Source organism: Melospiza georgiana, chromosome 7 (genome assembly GCF_028018845.1).
Source record: "Melospiza georgiana isolate bMelGeo1 chromosome 7, bMelGeo1.pri, whole genome shotgun sequence".
NCBI classification, from domain to species: domain Eukaryota; kingdom Metazoa; phylum Chordata; class Aves; order Passeriformes; family Passerellidae; genus Melospiza; species Melospiza georgiana.
Genome location: NC_080436.1, coordinates 22040221 through 22058904, shown reverse-complemented (window position 1 = coordinate 22058904; position 18684 = coordinate 22040221). Strand labels below are relative to the sequence as shown.

The 18684-nt window shown below is 38.1% G+C and overlaps 1 protein-coding gene across 5 annotated transcripts in view; it reads right to left on the bottom strand.

The window, feature by feature from the left end:
- STK39 (serine/threonine kinase 39) overlaps window positions 1-18684 on the bottom strand; it is a 75990-nt gene that overhangs the window by 45710 nt on the left and 11596 nt on the right. For 4 of the 5 annotated variants that reach the window (XM_058028279.1, XM_058028280.1, XM_058028282.1 and 1 more), the window contains exons 2-10: window positions 14226-14338; window positions 9232-9340; window positions 7779-7920; window positions 7341-7396; window positions 5562-5671; window positions 5362-5463; window positions 5042-5175; window positions 1812-1860; window positions 1640-1705 (exon numbers count right to left, since the gene is read on the bottom strand). In XM_058028279.1, coding sequence (XP_057884262.1) covers window positions 1640-1705; window positions 1812-1860; window positions 5042-5175; window positions 5362-5463; window positions 5562-5671; window positions 7341-7396; window positions 7779-7920; window positions 9232-9340; window positions 14226-14240 — 783 coding nt within the window. In that variant the 5' untranslated portion in view covers window positions 14241-14338. Of the gene's footprint in view, window positions 1-1639; window positions 1706-1811; window positions 1861-5041; window positions 5176-5361; window positions 5464-5561; window positions 5672-7340; window positions 7397-7778; window positions 7921-9231; window positions 9341-13295; window positions 13417-14225; window positions 14339-18684 lie in introns of all 5 variants that reach the window. The other variant, XM_058028281.1, reaches the window with a different exon arrangement.

Here is an 18684-nt window from a genome sequence, read left to right as displayed (position 1 = left end):
CATTTTCAGTAGGTAAAACCCAAATATTTTCCCCATTTATGATGCAATTAAAGACATATCAATATGTATCCACCACTGTATAGCTTTGATTTCATAAGATTCACACCTCTTTCAAATTAGAAATAATTGTCAAAGCAGCAAATCAGAAAATTATTTCTGGTGGTGTAGGGCAGGCTATCCTGCATTCCCCCTCGCAATTCCAAGTGCTATGTTATCCAAAGAAACATAAAGTACTACGTGCGTGCATGCATGCGCTGCGGCAGTCTCTGGAGCTGGCCCGGCATCCAGCGGGGAGGAGGCACAGCCCTGCCAGGAGCCAGAACGTGTCCGGGTCCCTCCTGCGCTCCCGGGGGGCAAACCCAGAAGCGGAGGACGGGTTTTCTCCGGCTGGATCTTGGTTTGTGCGGGCATTGCTGCCACCGCACGGCCAAACCCTGAACACTCCTCCTCCTCCCCCCATGCAGGCTCGAACCTGCTCAGCACAACACCCTTGCCACAAACCCTCTCCTACTCAAGCCTCCCAGAGCCCACCGAGTTCCCAAAATTACTTCCATATGAAGAAGATTCGAAGGAACCTGAAGCACTCAGACCTTGCTGACAGTCTCTTTCAAATGTGAGCCACCAGCTGTGAGAACATGTCAGTGTTGTACAACTACACTAGACCAGGAGTCCCAAAGACAACAGGAAATCGTGCAGGTGCTGCTCAGGGTAGCTGCAGCCCAACTGACAGGCCAACAAAGGCTGAAACAGCTCCTTTTCCAAAATAGCTTCCTCCAAATATCCCCCCAGCAAAGCCTGCTTTTAGAAGGCTGGACTCAGCACACTGCTGTGTCTGTCACCTGCAGGGGCTCAGCAGTCTGAGCAAGCACCTCAGACTGAAGAGACATGGTGAGTTAAGTCACAACACAAAGGGAAAAGGAAGTTCAATAATTTTTCACACACAACAAACAGGAGTCTACATTCATTCCTGTTTCTTAGCTCTTATGAACAGCAGTTTGCTTCATATTGAAACATTTTACAATACTTACCTGTTAGGAATCACAATTTTTTTTATTCTGCTGCACATGACTTGGTAAGCTCATTTATACAAGTGCCAAAGGCACCACAGAAATACAAGCATAGCTGTGGGTTTAACTCTATCACCTGTGGAATAATGCTCCACTGGTCTGAAAAACTCAGCAGCCCTCTTGCAGAGTTTTGACCTGACATTTTAGGAATAACATTTTAAATACTCCAAAGAATCAGGCTGATTTCAATAAATACCATTTAAAGTATCTTCACCCTTTCCTTAGGTGATCAATGAAGATGTGAACTGTGCAGTTTATGAACCTATATGTTTGCAGGTCACCTTTTTTCCTCACAACTACTTCACCTGTAGCTTTCCAAGAGGAAGTGAGGAAAAAAAAAACCTATCAAGTATGACAAATATCATCTATCGTTTTGACAAGGTCAGAAAGGAAATAAAAATGCCTCAGGGCTTCCTAGAGAAAACAAAGCTGCAGAAAACATTCATTCAACACTCACTATCTTTGATGGACTAAATTAAAAGTATGGCTCAGTTAGTCAACTAAAAATGTAAGGCAACTGAGGAGTCTCTTTATCTTCCACACTAGATGGAAAAATATGTGAATGCACTCACCTTTTTTGCTCTTTGTGCTATATTAGGTGTTCTAGTGAGAAGCTTTTCAATCAGGTATTCTCTATTCTGCAAAACCAACATTTGTTAAGTTAAAAATCAGTACAAGGAAAGAAGACATTTCACATATATTTTAAGGCAGAGCAAAATTTACTCATAGGGTTAAACGTTTTACCTTGGCTTTCTGGAAAAATTTGCATTTTAAAAGTTCTGATGCTGTGGGCCTGAAAGATCAATAATAAATTAGAACAGAAAACAAAGACCCCTCCCAGTGAATACAGCACAGACGTTAGTTAAATGGTACGTCTCTAACACTTTTGAATTAGTACTGTATGAATGGGGAATGAATGAACATAGCTACTGAATTAATTCACACAAACTCACTTACCACACATGAAAAAAATTAAGACTCTCTATGGCAAAAACACCAAAAAACAGAAAAAAAAAATTCAGTCTCTTAAGCTGCCATTTTTCCCTCTTCTTTGTTCAACACAAATGCATTTAACCTTTTAAAAAAACAAGACCCCAAAAACCCACAAAAAAGGGAGGTATTGCTTTCTTCCCCAAATGATTCTATGAATACAACTAAAACGTTACTCCACAGCAATAAAAGCATAATTACATTTTCCATACAGCAGCATGAGTACCTCCTATTGGCATTCTTTTACCTCATTGATGTCAGCAGATATTCTCAAGAACTATACTGACACTATTTACATGATGCATAAACCAAAGAGTCATCAGGAAAATTAATCTTCCAATCAAACAGACAAATACAAACCAAAACAACAGCTGCAAGGTAAAAACTGACACCCTTCATTTTTACTTGCAGTTCTGCTTAAGTTTGTTTCAGCATTTCCAAGAGATAACCACAATCAATCTTGCAGCTATCCAAGTGATTCCTACAGCAGGTTTTGTCTCCCTAGATTCAGGGATCTAAAAAGCCACTTATCTAGCCAAAGCCAGACTCTGGTACTGAAGCAGACTCTGAAGAGTAAGTGAAGCATCTCTTGGGATGAGATAAAATCATTTCCATTAAGAGCCCATACCACCATCAGGACTAATTTTGACACAGCTAAATTTAGGGAAGTCAAAATCCTCAAGACTCATAATTTCTAAATAAACAGAAGAAACATCTGCTCTAGTTTTCCATTCAAATTCCAGCAAGAGATTGAATATTGAACAAACTAGGTAAAACAGTGAGAAAGCTTCCATTTGGAAAATGTCAATCTCAAAAATACCCCAAAAATCTGACCTAATTTATTTCTTTGAGGACAGATCAGTAAAGTTAGTGAGCAAAAGAGTAGTAGTAAGTAGTCTGTATGTATATATCAGTTCATACTTGCAAGGAATAATGAAACAACTTGACATTAACAAAAAATTCAATTTCGACAATAAGTTCCATAGAGCACATAGTTTTCTTCACCTCCAAAATGCCCAAGTTCTACAATAAAGGAGTTTCAATCAGTGGTCCTGTGGAGACCACCAGACTTGGTAATAATTCATAACTGTACCTTGAATGAGCAAAAAGGAAGGGAAAACTATTTAAAAGAAAAAATAGCTTCGGTGCTAAAGTTTTAGAGTTCTCAAAGTACACTGCTATCACATCTTACAACAAGGTTATGCACACTTAAAAGCTACATTTTAGTAAAGTTTTATCCAAATTAGTGTTCTCCGTTCCTCTACCATTAATTATGCCAGAAGCTTCTGAACTGGCTTGGACATGTTTCCTGGCCCTGTTTTCACACACAAGCTGCAGCAATGAATTGCAGCTGTGGACTATGAGCAGCATCCTTGGCACTGTGGAAAGAGAAACACCCACAGAGATCCCCAAAAGAAAAACATCATAGTCTGAAACAGCAGCAGTGCAATGCCAGTCCTAGAATTTGCCACAAACAGCAAGGGCTTCTCCCACAACTGACATAATGGCTGCTGGAGGGAGCTCCATGCAAAATTACATCCTGGATTCTAAGAAATATGAAACCAGTATGTTTCTATCTGAACATCTATTTGCTGGTCTAATTGTTCCATTCAAGGCAATCCTGAGTATGAAGGTGTTGCATGTGTTTTAAAAGATGTATAAATTTAAATAAGTACCTTAAACACCAACGCCTTTACTACACACCAGGTAACTCCACATTATGTATTCAAGGAGACAAGGAAAACTCATTTTATTTACTTCTCATTAGTTAATACCACTTTAATCTTGCCTGAAAATTGCTAGATACAGGAAACAACAGGAAGCTTAATTATCCAGAGCTTGATTATCCATTATTACTATTATTCCTATCTGTAAGCAGCCAAACTGCAGCACTAAGCTTAAAGCATCAGAACTTGCTACTAAGATCAACAAGGGTAAGGGGTTTGAGAATCTGAAAGCAGTACACAAGTGATCACTGTGAAAAAAAATTCAAGTATTTCAAGAATAAAGACATGGCCATAATCTTTGTTGTTAATTGTACTTGTTCTCTAGTATTCCTGCTGTCACCTACTCAATGTGACTCCCTACAACCATATCCTGTACTTGGGCTAACATTACATCAGGAAGTACACACCATAAATGACACATACAATCAGGATTGCTCTCTCAAAACAATCTTTCCCCAAAAAATAGTAGCTCAAACTCTAGAAAACAGTGATATACTTAACACCTTAGGAAATAATGTTAATTAGAACGTGTTTCATACAGTTCTTCAGCAGAAAAAAGCCTGCAAAAATGAGTCTGCATAAAAATGAATAGATAACTAATCATTCAGGGAACTTGGGATCTCAATGGTTTTGAAATAAATGTTTAATACTTTCATCACCTTGGCTATTTAAAAAACACAGCAAGAAAGAACAAACAGCAAAGACAACATGACATGCAGTTCCCTATATAAACATGAAGAAAATTCAAAAAACTTGGAGCCCCTAACTTTACAGTAAAAAAATACATCTTACTAAGTAATTTTCTCTGGAAATATCCCAGTTAAAAATAACACTAAGTTTATGTCACAAAAAGAGAAATCAACATACAATTATTCATTTTTAATTTCTTTTAAAGGCCAAGAGAATTATATATTTGGTTACCGACAGTTCTGCTGCTCAATCTGAACGGTCTTGTTAGACTTGTGCACAGTATCAATATTTATACCTTACTTCAGATGAGAAATTAAGATGTAGAACAAGGACTTTTATTTGATCCACATTTAATTCAATACTGTGTTTAAGTTTAAATACATTAGGTTAACAATCAGAGGTAGTAAACTTAAGGAACAGTAAAAGGGCAATTTCTTCTTCCCAGATGGAGGTGACTGAAGGCTGCTATATACAAAACTCAAACCATACACTTAAAGATCACTGCAACTTAAAGTAGTCTATATATTTTCAAAAAAAATTCTATTTTACATGACAATAGTGACCTACCTTTTGGAAGGATCTTTTTGAAGGCATAATGAGATTAGTTTTCTAAAGGATTTGCCATACTTTTTCATCATCTCCTTGTCCTCTACACCTGTCTCTAAAGTGGGGGGGTCATTTTGAAGCGTTAGCATTAACACCTAAAATAAACCCAAAAATGAGGTGTCATAAGCAAAACCAATTTGAAATGTAGAAATTAAAAGAAAAAATACTCCACAAAATACATCTATTTAGATACCCTGAGTTGCTACTGAAAATGAAGTAGTATTATCTAACAGCATTAATAATACAGCTAACAGCATTAACAATTACAAAGTGATTGTTACTTTCATAGGAGGGTATTTGTGATAAGGTGCTGCTCCTGTTGCTAACTCAATGGCTGTTATCCCAAAACTCCACATATCGGCCTTGAAGTCATAACCTCGCACCTGCAACAGAACCAGAATGGAAAACCAAGGCGGTAATGTCTCCAGTTCCACAATTAAGAGACAAAATGCTGTAAATTTTTGATTAGCATTAGAAATACCTGCTCCATTACTTCAGGGGCCATCCAACAGGGAGTCCCAACAAATGTTTTCCTTACTTTGTTACGAGTAACATCACCTCCAGTTGCTAAAAATGCACTAACACCAAAATCTGCAAAAGAGGAGAAGAGCTGAAATCTGTTAAACTGCCAATAACAAAGCAAAAGTTGTACAATTTAGAAATAAAGTCAGTTCCTGAAGGAATGCTTATAGAAACTCTCCATTGCAAAGCTGACCTTTGCTCCACAACACGCTGTTCATGAAATGCTATGGAATAGAAGGTACAGTTTTATCAGGGAAATCCACACTAAAACATCCTCAGGTTTAACCTCACAGTATGTGTCTTCCTGGATGAAGTTGCAAAGAACTCCAATACATCTGTCACCTCAGGTTTTCAAATATTCACTTTGTGCCAAGGTTTGCATCTGCTATTGTTCAAAGACAAGAAGCTTCTTCTGCATAGAAACTAAACATGAATCTGATTTGAACAAGACAGAATACATAACTTCAATTCTTATGGGAATTTGACAAACCAAAGGCAATCAGAAAAACCATCACTAATATGTACTGAATAGTAGACCAGGACATGAACAGTTTTCTCCAAATTCTGAAATAGACGAAAAAAAGCCAAAAGGCTCAGTGTTCTGTTAATCTGTTACTACATCAATGACAGCTGTATGATGTAGTAGCATCATACAGAGGGAGAGGTAGGCGTGTAAGTGGAAGAAAGAGCAGGTTCCCAATGTATGTAGAAATACTGTCAATTTTGAATAGAGCTATATGAAGAGTATTTTCAACTGTACTAATTACAATCCAGTTATACTGAAATAGAGTATTTCACTATATACTTCAATTTATTCCCTAATGCTTTCCTGTTGTTACCTGATTTTAAGGTTGAAAAGAAAACACCTCCAGTAATCACAGAAAAATGTAGTTTTACCATTATTTGACACTGGCATATTAAAGCCCTTAAAACACATGCTTACATGGTACTTAGAAAGCATCATTTATATAAAAATTACAACTTCTGTCTATAGCCATTTTTATTACCAAGGGCTCTCAGTGCTCAGTCACCCACTACAGACTGTGGGAGGCCTGGCAGTGTGCTGGGGGAAGGGGCAGGTATCACCACCTGTTCCCATTGTTTGCCACATCATCTGGAAATATTCCAGATACCAGTCTGAGAGATAGCATATGAGCCTTGCTCTTACAAGACCAAATAATTCAATTCATACAGATTACATCAAGAAGCACATCAATGCACTCAGAGGACATTTAAGATGCTAAACTGTATACAACAGATACCACTGCCAGATAAATGGCAGATATGCCAAAAATAATTCTCAGTGAGATATCTCTTACATCTCAGTGACTAGTAAATTTATAGTCCAAGTCCTTATGATGGACAGTACATACAGATTGTTGGATTCCCAAGAACTATTACAATTACTTGCAGAAAAAAAAATGAAACTAACAGAAATACCAGCTTCTACCATTGGTAAGCTGTTTATGGTGCATGGGTGAATAAAATGGAAACATTAAAAGGACATTAGAAAATTTGCCTGAAATATTTGATGTGACACAGAGAAATATTGAATAATTTCTGAGTCAAGTATCATTAATCAAGAACCCCAAAATCTGAAACTGGATAACTTGTGGCTACAAAACCCCAAAAGGAATAGTTAAAAGCCAATAGAAAAACTTTCCCCCTTGATATCAGTTGCTCCTGATCCAGCTGCAGTTACCTTTTGCTTTTATTCATTCATTACCACCACCATTACCTGCTATTTGTACAGAGCCATCCTCACCCAGTAGAATGTTGCCAGCCTTCAAATCTCTAGAATGTACAAACAGAGGTTAGCATGAAAGCACATACTGTGCATTTTATGCAAACAAATAAATATTGCACACTGAATAGTTTCACAAGATAGCATTTTCAAATTTAAAACAGAGAAAGGAAGCTGACGTGTAAAACGTAACTGAATAACATAAAAACAGAGTGCAGAACTCCAACTCTAACAAATTTTCACATATAAAAAGACCAGAATTTAGATCAAGCATAAAGGAGCAAAATTCAGGAATAGATTTTTAAGAAGGGAGATATTTAGGTTCAAAGTCTGGCTTACGATCTTATTTATAAATATAGTCTCACAAACTAAAGCTTTCAACAAGCTACAGTCAATTTTGAAAATGCTTTTCATTATGTATAATGCTCCTACCTGTGAATTTGTCCATTCCTGTGTAGATAGTCTAAGCCCTCCAAAACTTCTTTAAGAATTGTTGCTATTATGGGTTCTTCAAGCACACCATTTTTGTGCTCTCCTCTGTTGACAATATATTTTATTATATCAAGCATTGAACCTGTATTACAGATCCAGGAGAGAAAAAAAGCATATTCAAAGCATTATCATACCAGATTCCTCAGAAAGCTGTGTTTTTTCATTCTTTCTATGCTACTGCAATTTAAATCTTTGCATGTATGTAACTAGCTCTTAGAATAAAGCACACCACTAACCCATTCAAACAAGATATTGAGCACTGCTTTTTGTCAAAAATACTATAACACTTAATGATCCATTAGAAAGATCTGCTAACACTTGCAAGGCAACCACTAATTAAAAATTCAGGAGTACCCCATATTTAAACAGACATGTAACTGCAAAGATCTTGGTTTATTATCCAGTTTAGATCACACTTCATGTATTCACAATGTAAACACACAGCTGCAAGACTGGAAGGAGACAAATGCAAACAAATTATAACATTCCCAGTGACACAATTTGACATAGAACCTCAGTTATTATACACTTCAAGGCTTTTAATGGAAACATTTTGTTTTATCCAAGCACTATCCAACAGCTCACAGTAAATTCCTGTCATGAATCACTTTGTTTCTCTCATGGTCTATGCTTGCTTTTGCTTGAAGTGACCAGTTCAACCAAATGTGACACAACAAGTGCTTTGAGCACTTCCCCTCCTTGTTTTCCAGCATTGTGGTAAAGCAGCCTGCTGCCATCGAGACTAATCTTGTTCTTTTTCTTCAACAACATCATGTAACAACAGAACCAGAGCAACCATTTTCTTCTGGGGCCTCTCTTTGCTGAACATCAAGCACATTAAGTTCAGCCTCCTTTTTCCTCTTCCAGAACTAAATAAGAATTTTATACCAGTAGCTATTATCATAAAACAATGCGATGAGTGGTTAGCTTAAGCAATAAAAAGGATGCAATATGTGTAACACTTGGCCTTGAATGGATCTTGCTTGAATAAGGAATCAGTAATACTCATTATGAAATCAGATATATATGCATTTTTATAAAAATACAGAGGATTCTAGAGAAACTCCATAAAACATCACACTGACAGAATGGAATTCATTCTAATCAGTTTTCTCTACACAAGCCTTAATAGAGAACTTTAATAAATTGCTTCAGAATGCAAATTAAATTCTGTTTATATAACTACCATATTTCATTAATTCTTAGCCTCTCCTATGAATATAGATATACAAACTTTGTAAGCTTGCACGTTCCTCCTTAACATCTCAAGGTTCATTCCATGTAGTGTCTACCCCATTCTCATTAGTTTAGCTCAAGGAACTTGCAGGTGGTACATTAGGAAAAAAAATCCTAAAATTGCCTTGCAGCTGAACAAGTAAAACCAGTAACTTACCCCCACTTAATAGCTTCATAACCAGCCACAGTTCATCCTTCACCACAAAAGATGTGTAATAGGTCACCACATTAGGGTGATTGCACTGACTCATGGCTTGAATTTCTTTCTGTAAGAAATACAAAGTCCAAAACAACAGAGCCAGCTATGAGTTTTGCTAGTATAAAGTTTAATTTCCAAAGTGAAATACTATAACAGAGCTAAAGTATGTACAGAGTATGCATCAAGGCATTAAAACAGTAATTTACCTAAAGATCTGCATGCAAGAAAAAACATGATTGCTAAGAACACGAGGGAAGTCTGGCCATGAGATACAGGCATAGCTACATCACTTTTCTCCTGAGAACAGCAAAGAAATCACTGTTAAAGTCTCAAATCCACAGTAAGCAATGAAGAATGAGTAGTCTCCAAGAGCTGAAGGTGTGGATAGAGGCTGGACAACAAAATGCAAGGAAAGGTCAAAATCTACTGCATTTTCTGTTTAAAAGGGATATGAAGAGTAGAATGGGAACAGGTAGGAAAGAGGAAGGAAGCCATCGAACAAAGGACACAGCACCACTGGCTCAGCTGCTGTGGGACAGACAGGTAGACACCAGAGCCACACAAGTAAACAGAAATTGAGAAAAAGCACTATTACAGGCCAAAAATCATAGGAAACAATTGACTAGAGGAACACACAGGCACTAACAGATGCACAACGTGGCACTACCAAGTAACAGCATCTATGACAAGCCACAGCTGTACACATTAAGAATGACTGTCTTGTATCTGTTAATTCAAGCAGAGTTCTTTTTCTATTCACCCCTTCACATAATTGCTCTGTAACACCTTTCTGGCTGCTCTCATTCTTCTGCCAATCCTTACACAGGAGCATGAGGCCTCTTCTGTAACACAGGCTTTGTCCTCACCAATTTAAGATGTCCCAACCCTACTTCTCCCTCTCTACTTCCAGCCACAGAGCCCTGATCCACCCCTGGTGCTAGAGGACATGCTTGTGGAGGGTGAGCCAGCCTGGAAGCCAATCCAGCTAAAAAAGCTCTTCCTCCCCTCCTCTCTCTGAAAAGCAACTGCTTGAGGTGAACTGTTTCTCTCTGACTCAACAGCACTTGTACAAGTTACACACTAAGCAGGTCCCACTTAGGCTGATTAAAGCTGCCACAAATGCCATTTTCAACTTTAAGCTTCATTTTAGCAATTGTTTGAAAGAGGTTCTTTGTTATTTGCAATGTATTCAAAATCACAGCTGGTTTCTAACAAAAAGTTAATTATATGTATTAAAGACTGGGATTTAATCTCATGGTGCTTGTAGGAAACTATTAAAGTCAGGCTGTAGTTTGACACACATTTCAGCTTGTACTGCTGTCCCAAGTCCTCCTCCTTAGACAATTTCTGAAACACAGAAGGAAGAACGTCTGGATAATGAATCAATGAACCTGAATAATAAAAGCAATTTGCAAGACAGCTCCCTGTCATCCCCCAGAAAACAGTAGGTGAAAGACAGAAGACAGACATGTAGAGTACATTTCCCTCTCTTAGAAGACATGTCATCTTAAACACAAGTCAAATTACTGCCTCATGTACTTAATTCAGCTACCCATTCTAAACCTCAACTGTAACTCCCCCAGTCCTGGTTACTATTTCATTTCTTACACTGTTTTATTGTTTTCCTATGCTGGTAATATAACAGTGACTCAAAGTCCAGCTGACACCACTGGGCAAAAATGCATCTCATCTAATTTTCTCAGACATTAATAATGCAGAAATGTGACTAACTGACTGAGATAAGCTTCACTATCTTTAACTGAAAAGTGTTTTGAATATTTTACCTCCCAGCATCAACTCATGGGCAACAATTGAGCTACCACAGTAACCACTGCCAAAGGCACCTTGCGTCTCAGCTTTCATGACATTTTTTTTCCAAAGAGTCTTTGCAAAACAAAAATAAACAAACAGAAAGCACCTCATGAGAGATAAGGGATGAAATTTTAGTCAAGAAAGAACTAAATAATTTCAGACTTGCAGTTCTAGAAAACTCCTATCACAAACAGAATAGTAAGCCTCCACAGACTTCATTCCATTTGGCTGTGGCCCACAATATGCACAGGTGAGAAAGAAAAGAATTCATTTAAAATACACTGCCAGGGAAACAGCTTGCAGCAGAACACTCAGGAGAAAACGCTGGAGCACTCCTCACATTTATGTCACCTCAGACATTCAACAGCAGCAAAGAGGCAACAGCAATTTAAGTCTCTCCCTCATCCCTCTCTTACCCCTGCTTGCACTAGCACAGGCATTTGTGTGCTTCACCAGGCAATATGCCCAGGTTAAAAGCTAACCTCTTTCAGCCAGGTTACTCCTGATCCAGTTTCACAGAGCAGCTGCATAAAAATGTCTTTCAGCCTGAGGGCAGGTGGGTGACACAGTTAATAAGCAACTGCGAGACAGTTCCTCTCCGTGCTGGGCTGCAGCAGCAGCCGGGCCCTGAGCAGGCCGGTGCCGCCGCGCCCGGCTCCCGGGGCCTCCCCACACGGCCGGGGCTCCTGAACGCCTCCTCCCCCGGGGCAAACACCGCAGAAAGGCCAACAGCCTGGAAAATCCCTTCGAGCAAACAATTCTACACAACATTCTGGAGTTTGTGGGCTTGAGGGGTGGATTGTTCTAAAGAACTGGAGGTAAAAGAATAGGGAGGATACCCAGTCAGGACAGTACTAAGGACAGGACTTCTCCCTTGGCTTAGGGGGTAAAGTTACACTTGGGTTACAATAGTGAGAACACAGGACATTGCAGGAAACAGAGTATCGAATTTCAGGAGTTTGGCAGTTTGTGTAACCTCAGTAATATTTAAACTCACTCCCACGCTGCCTTTTTATTTTAATTGACACTGGCCCAAATACTGTCTGCTTGCATGGGTTGATGCATTTACACTTCTCTGAAGGCCACACAGCTGAGAACTTGCGAAGGGTGCCTGTGCACAGCATTCATAAGCACTCTGCACCATCATTTTTAAAAACAGCATGTTCAGAGAACAGACAGTTTTAGAACATTCCTGTGCCAACAAAAACTGTTTCATCAGAAAAATAAGTGATTAAAAACTGATTAAGCTCAATTTTTAGTCTCAAATTCCGCCAAAAACACAAGAACATTTTAAGTACTATCAACTGAAATGAAAATGTTAGTACAGTTGTAACAAGAGTTTTGAAGGTCAATTATGCCTTTTGCCAGAAAAATTCTCTATTTTTGAAACCAAATTTTAAAGTTTCTCTAATAGAACTGAGTCATAAGTATACTGAACCTCACAGAAAAAAGTTAATTATGTACGTGTATGCATGCACATATGTGTACACACTTCTATAGCTTCCTAACCAGAATCCAGGAAAATCTTAATTCATGTTCAGATCAAAACAGATCAACAAATTAAACAAAAATTCTGAGCACAGGAAAGCAGAAATTGACTCATGTTATAAAATAAAACAGATGGTATGGACAGTTGTCTTTGTACCAAAAGAAAGCAATATAGGACCAAATATTCAAGACCTACTGCCTCATTTGACAGACAGCAGAGACATGTCAACAGTAAAGACACTCAAGCATTTGGCAATGTAACTTTTTACAAGCTTGTAACTAACTGCAATCATTTCTCCAGACCACAAGAAGTTCTCTGGCAGTTTTGTCCGGGTTTGCTTGTAATTTTAATTCTTAATTCCCAGTATTAGTTCAAATTCTAACCAAAAATTTCCAATTCTGACCAATTTATCTTACAGTTATTAGTATTTATCTTTTTATAGAAATGTTCTTTGGGGACTATAGCTGTTAATACATCATGCACAGCATCTCACCTTGGGCTTAAGGACAGTTCAGAATTTATCTTTTAAGTTTTCAGTTGACAGAATTCTCACTACCTCAGAAGCAACTTCCACTACCACAATCCCCGTAAAAAGCACAACAATGTCGCATACAAGCGGTCACAAACTCAAGGCAAATGCCATCAATCACCAGGGGAAGAGCATTTTGGGTCCTCCACTGTAAAAAAGCCATTTTATCTGAAGAAACTGGACGGACCATACCCTCTGTATCAAATTCAAGATATCTTTTGCACTGGCAATTCCCTGCTGAGGAGACCATTTCCTTCAGAGGCAGGAATTTCTGCATTAGAAAAAGCCCACAGTCTCTAGGCTGTAGTATAACCTGTGGAACAGAAGAGAGTGTTCTCACTTTTAGAATGGTTTTGTGTCCTTCAAACCTTATTACTCTGCCTATACAGAAACACACATTAGTCTTGCAAGCACCTATCTAGGAGCATTAGAAAGCAATAGGTTTTGTGTTTCAATAGTTCTTTGTGAATTTTCTGGATTGGCATAACCAGTGCAGAGGAAAAACTCTTGCAGTTCCTTTACAGATGGCTTCTTACAGGTCCCTTTCTTCTCTGACCAGTGGCCCAAACAAATAAAATTCTTCAAACATTCTTGCTGCGCCTATCTGATAAATGTGTGTTACTAGCTTGAACAAGAGTTTCCTTGTGTAGATGGCTATGCAGCCATTCCTCCTTTTCTCCTTAAAAGTTATCACTATGAAATGATCCAACATGTTTTGGTGCTTCAGACATTTTAAGGAGACTTACAAAATTCTTTCTGCATATTGTTAATCATTGTTTAACCAAAGGAAAATGTATCTTTCCTCAGTATTAAAAAAGACAGACATCCAGGCAGTAATCACTTAAAATCTGAGCTTCCAGAAAACAAGAGTTTAGGGTCCTCCCACAGTTATCCCAAGTTGATTATCCCAAGATTAAAGTTTGCATATGTTTGTTTTTGTGACATGAAAAAATATGCATTAAAAAGTCATATCTTTAGGGAATGGTATAAGTCTTTAAGATTATTTTCAAATCCTTCTCTCATATCCTCCATAAAATTCTACCTCACTCTTGGACCAAGCAAAAAACAAGTCAAAACAGAAGGTAAGTCTCCATGTAACATACTGCCCCTTTATTTACTTACAAGTAATTCATCCATACTGGTTTGGCATTTTTCTAAGTTGATCCTCTTTATTGCTACACGTTCTTGCCTGGGTTTGCAGAGTGCTGCCTGGACAACTGCTGTAGCACCGCTACCTGAAAGGGCAGGAAAGGAACAGTCAGAGATCAGCAGAGATTCACAGATGAGGTAAACCAGTGACCAGCATGAGAAGCCCATACTGACAAAGAACTTCAAAGCTGCTGTTTATGCTTTTTCAGTGCTTTCTCCACATGCATACCTTACCACTAGCAAGACACCTTTCACACATCTCAGATGGAAAAGAAAAACCTTAAAGTTTCTTTTCCATATAGCACAAAAAAATGCAGAGCCAATGATTTCAAATGATGTACTCATTTATCAAGACATAACCACCACCTCAACGCATTTCATAGTTCATTACACTTCTGTCTTTGGATACAACCGTTTTAATCAAGAACATGACCTGCACAGTTGATACATGGAGGGGTGGGTACTGTGCTTTATCAATTTTTCTTTTTTTTCCTGTACTTTTAGGCCAGTCCCTATTTAACCAGGTTTTTTGCTCCCCTAGCCAATGAACAGAAAAAAAAAAAACGGTAAACTGTACATGCCAAATCTTCTACAGTTTGACCAGTGTTCATGCTCATTCATTACGACTGCAGTAACACCCTACAAGGAGCATGCTGATCCTTGTGAGGAGCACAGGAGGCACAAGCACCACACCAACAGTGAGAAGATGCAGAGTACTGAATGGCCCAGCAGAGAAAGTCACTCATGTTTACTTGGCATGCAAATCACATATGGTCACACAACTATGCTGATAACAAAGCCCAGGGGAATTGAACAAATGTGGGGGGAAGAAATAGAATAATTTTCTCTAGAATGCTTTATTTGTGAACCACAGGAGTAAAAGGCATTATTGCTTCTTTTATCAGGCACCCACTGGCATTGACCCAGTCAGTATTGCCTCACTAAATTAATGAAATTATTGCCAGTAATATTCAGAAGGAGCTTTGCTCAAGTTGCACATCTTGTTGCCTCATCAAATATAACAATGTGTGCTTCCTCAAATAATTACATTGTGCTCATGCATGCAGAAATCTAAAAGCTCCCAACAAGCTTCTACCATAATTCTAAGTATTTCAATATAAATTATGGATTTCTGGTAAGTCGTTTGAGCAACGTTATATTGGCCTGCTTATAAACTATGTTCTATTTATTTGGCATGTCCTAGACGAATACAAATTGTGAACAAAAAGCCTTTTGTTGTCAAGCTCTACAAACGTGGATTCAGTTACCAGCCGACTTAAGAACAATTGAGAGCTTTTCCCTCTGCACATCTGAAAACAGCACCAACAATACCTCATGACTGAAAGTTATTGTATATGTTTTAATTGCTATCTGCTTAGCTATTTTCATGTATTGTTGGCTCACATGATGTTTTCATTCAAATCACAAAGCTTTTTAACTGCATATGATTTTTGTGTCAAAATTCTGAGCTCATCTTTAAAAAAAAGTCTCTTTAAAAAATCCTCTCAACAGGACTAACTAGTCATGTTTCTGCAGGATGTGGTCACAGACAAATATTGACATGTCCTGCTCTGTCTGCTTGCAGAACAAAGCGTTTAAAAATTCCAATAATGTAGGTAATAAAAGAATTAAGATATTTTAAAAATTAAATAAGACATCCCAAGGAAGAAACCACCAAGTCAGCACAATTCAGCTAAGGTAAGACTCATCTACATCACTTTAATGAATTCGTCTTTCAGTAGACATCAAGACACAAATCCTCTCATTACTCTGACTACACAAACGTACATTGAAACAGGAGAAAGTATTTTCAGCTATTAAGTATACAGAAAAAAGACCAAGATTTTCCTTATGTATCCTTTTCATCTATGCCTTTAGTTTTATCTACTTGTAGAAAACAACCAAGATCTTTGCTTTTAACATAGATTTGTATACAAAAGCCTCTAAAAAGACAAACAGAATAAGCATACAGAGAATTGATTCACCCAATGCCATGGTAAAATCTTGACTACTTCCTCAAGTTAAACGTCAGCAGGAAACACTTCAAAACACTTTGGAAAAATAAACTACCAAAAAAAGTATACTTTTCTGTGTTTTCTTCTCAAACAAAGGTGACTTACAGCAGGATGTTCTTCACCACATGACTAAGATGTGCTGACAATGCAAAACACTTTAGAATAAAGCCAATATACCAAGTCTCTTCTTTCTCCAGCTTTTCTAATTCTCTACCCAATACACTAGTTTGAGAGTAAAGTCAAGGTATGCAGTCTTCTCAGTTTGACTTATGTACATATCAAACCTGCTTGAAAAAGCAGTTTCACACACTGAAGCAGGAGCCAGACACTGAGTAGCTGTATGCCTCCTTCCTCCTAAAGATGTTCTCTCTTTCTCTGGCTCACAAAGTGAACAACCAGGGATAGAGATAAGGAAAACCTGCAGCTTTCACATCTGGTCAAAAGACTCCTTTGTCTGACCTACTAAACAAGGAGAAGTGTGCAGTGTTCCATAGGAGCAGCTATTAGAGACTACCTAAATAAGCATTTCAGTTGAAAGGTAAGAGAATGCAGAACTAATGAACCTATCATCATACAGTGAAACTAAATTGGCACAAGCAACCATTTAGCATAACAAATTAGGATCACAGAAAATGATTTCATAGAATAGATTACACTCAACTATTCCTTGTCAGAAGGTAGGGCTTCTTCAGATATTGAGCCTTGCAAGTCTTCCAAAACCCTCAGAGAATACCAACTACAACATAACCAAAACAGACTGGTTTAACACCCAGTCTCTGTTCAGGAAACTGATAAGGCATAACAAAAGCTCAGGTTGCATAAAACCATGAAGCCTTTACATCCAGTTGTCTCCTGCAGAACAAAACAATTACCCATGGTAATACTAAAAAACCCAGCTTTGTAAGAACAATGGGCTTTTCCACTACTGGAAAAGTCATTCTGCTCCAGACAAGTTCTCTTTGCCAATTTCAAAAGTTAACAGTGAAACAATGCAATTTCAGACCACATCAAGATGCCTACTACTCCCATTTCACAACAGACAACAGGTCAGAGTTTCATCTTGCCCTGGTGTTTTTGCTGCCATTCTCTCTAGTGTGAGCATGCCCTCACAGCCAACCTGCCCCTTCATGCTACAGACCATGCACTCCCTACCAATCCCATCCCCAATGCAACAGAGCCATTAGAATTGCTTTTAACCATCTGGGTTCACACAATAGAAACCTTCACAAGAGCTACATCATACGGCCACACTGCACCTCTTCTGAAAGGATGTACCCTTAAAGCAGTTTTCTGCATTGCACTTTGCACATACTTCACAGAGAGCATATAACCTACAGAAACCTCCTAATAATACTTAATCTCCCATGACATCCTAGTTTTGAAGAAGAACCCCCCTAGGTAATTCTTAAATGTAGCTCCTATACAGTGTAACTGCAGGATTCCTTTTGCATGGAGCAGAATGCATTTGTGCGCAAATCTAGATTAGGTTTCTACTCATGAATACATGTGGAGTTTTTAATGGAATGTACAAAGCATCTGTACTTACATGCAAGTTTGGAGAGGTATATTGTATGTGCTGTATGTGTGTTGCACGCAATACTGTGCAGCATATTTCCAGCATTACTAAATGTGTTATGAACCAATCAGCCTTTCAAAATATTCCATAGCAGCACTGGGCTGAGCCTGGCTGGTCTCTTCAGTTTCGAAAGAATTAATTCTGTTGGTGCCAAAGCAATACTTTTGGTTAACAAACAGAGAACAAAGAATATTTAACTTCTTTTGGTTGCTAGATTTTACCCCATAATACTCTAGACAACTTTTAGTATTACTCACTTTCTTTCATATTACTTCCACTGATTAAAATAAGTTATAAATCAGCCAGGTGAAGCTCATTTACACCTCCATACTGAACTCTGAATCTTCTGGAAACTTAGCTTCTTCACAGAAAATAAGCCATTATTTCCCTTTACATCTTCACATGACAAATACTTGAGTTCTTAAGAAGCTCACAATAATCATTCCTGTCCTAACAATTCCTACCCACTTTGTGTTCTGAATTCATGCTGGAATCAAATCTCTCTCCTGATAGCTCACTTGGATACTACTTTGCTTATCCTAGCAGTTACAATATAATTCAGTTAAATACACTAAGTGCTACATGAAATCAATGCCCACACCTAGAACTGCTACTTCTGCATTTTTGACATTCAAAGATTGATCTCTTTAATTCCTCAATGAATTTGTTTTGCAGTTGGACATTTAAAACTTTGCTATTATGGCTAAAGAACCACGGGGTTACTCAATTGTTGTATTTACCTTTTTGTGAGAAATTAGCTTACACAAAATCTGAGATCTAGCTGAGATCCCATACTACTTTTTAAAAGCCCATTGTATAAACAATCCAGAAAAACCTTTCC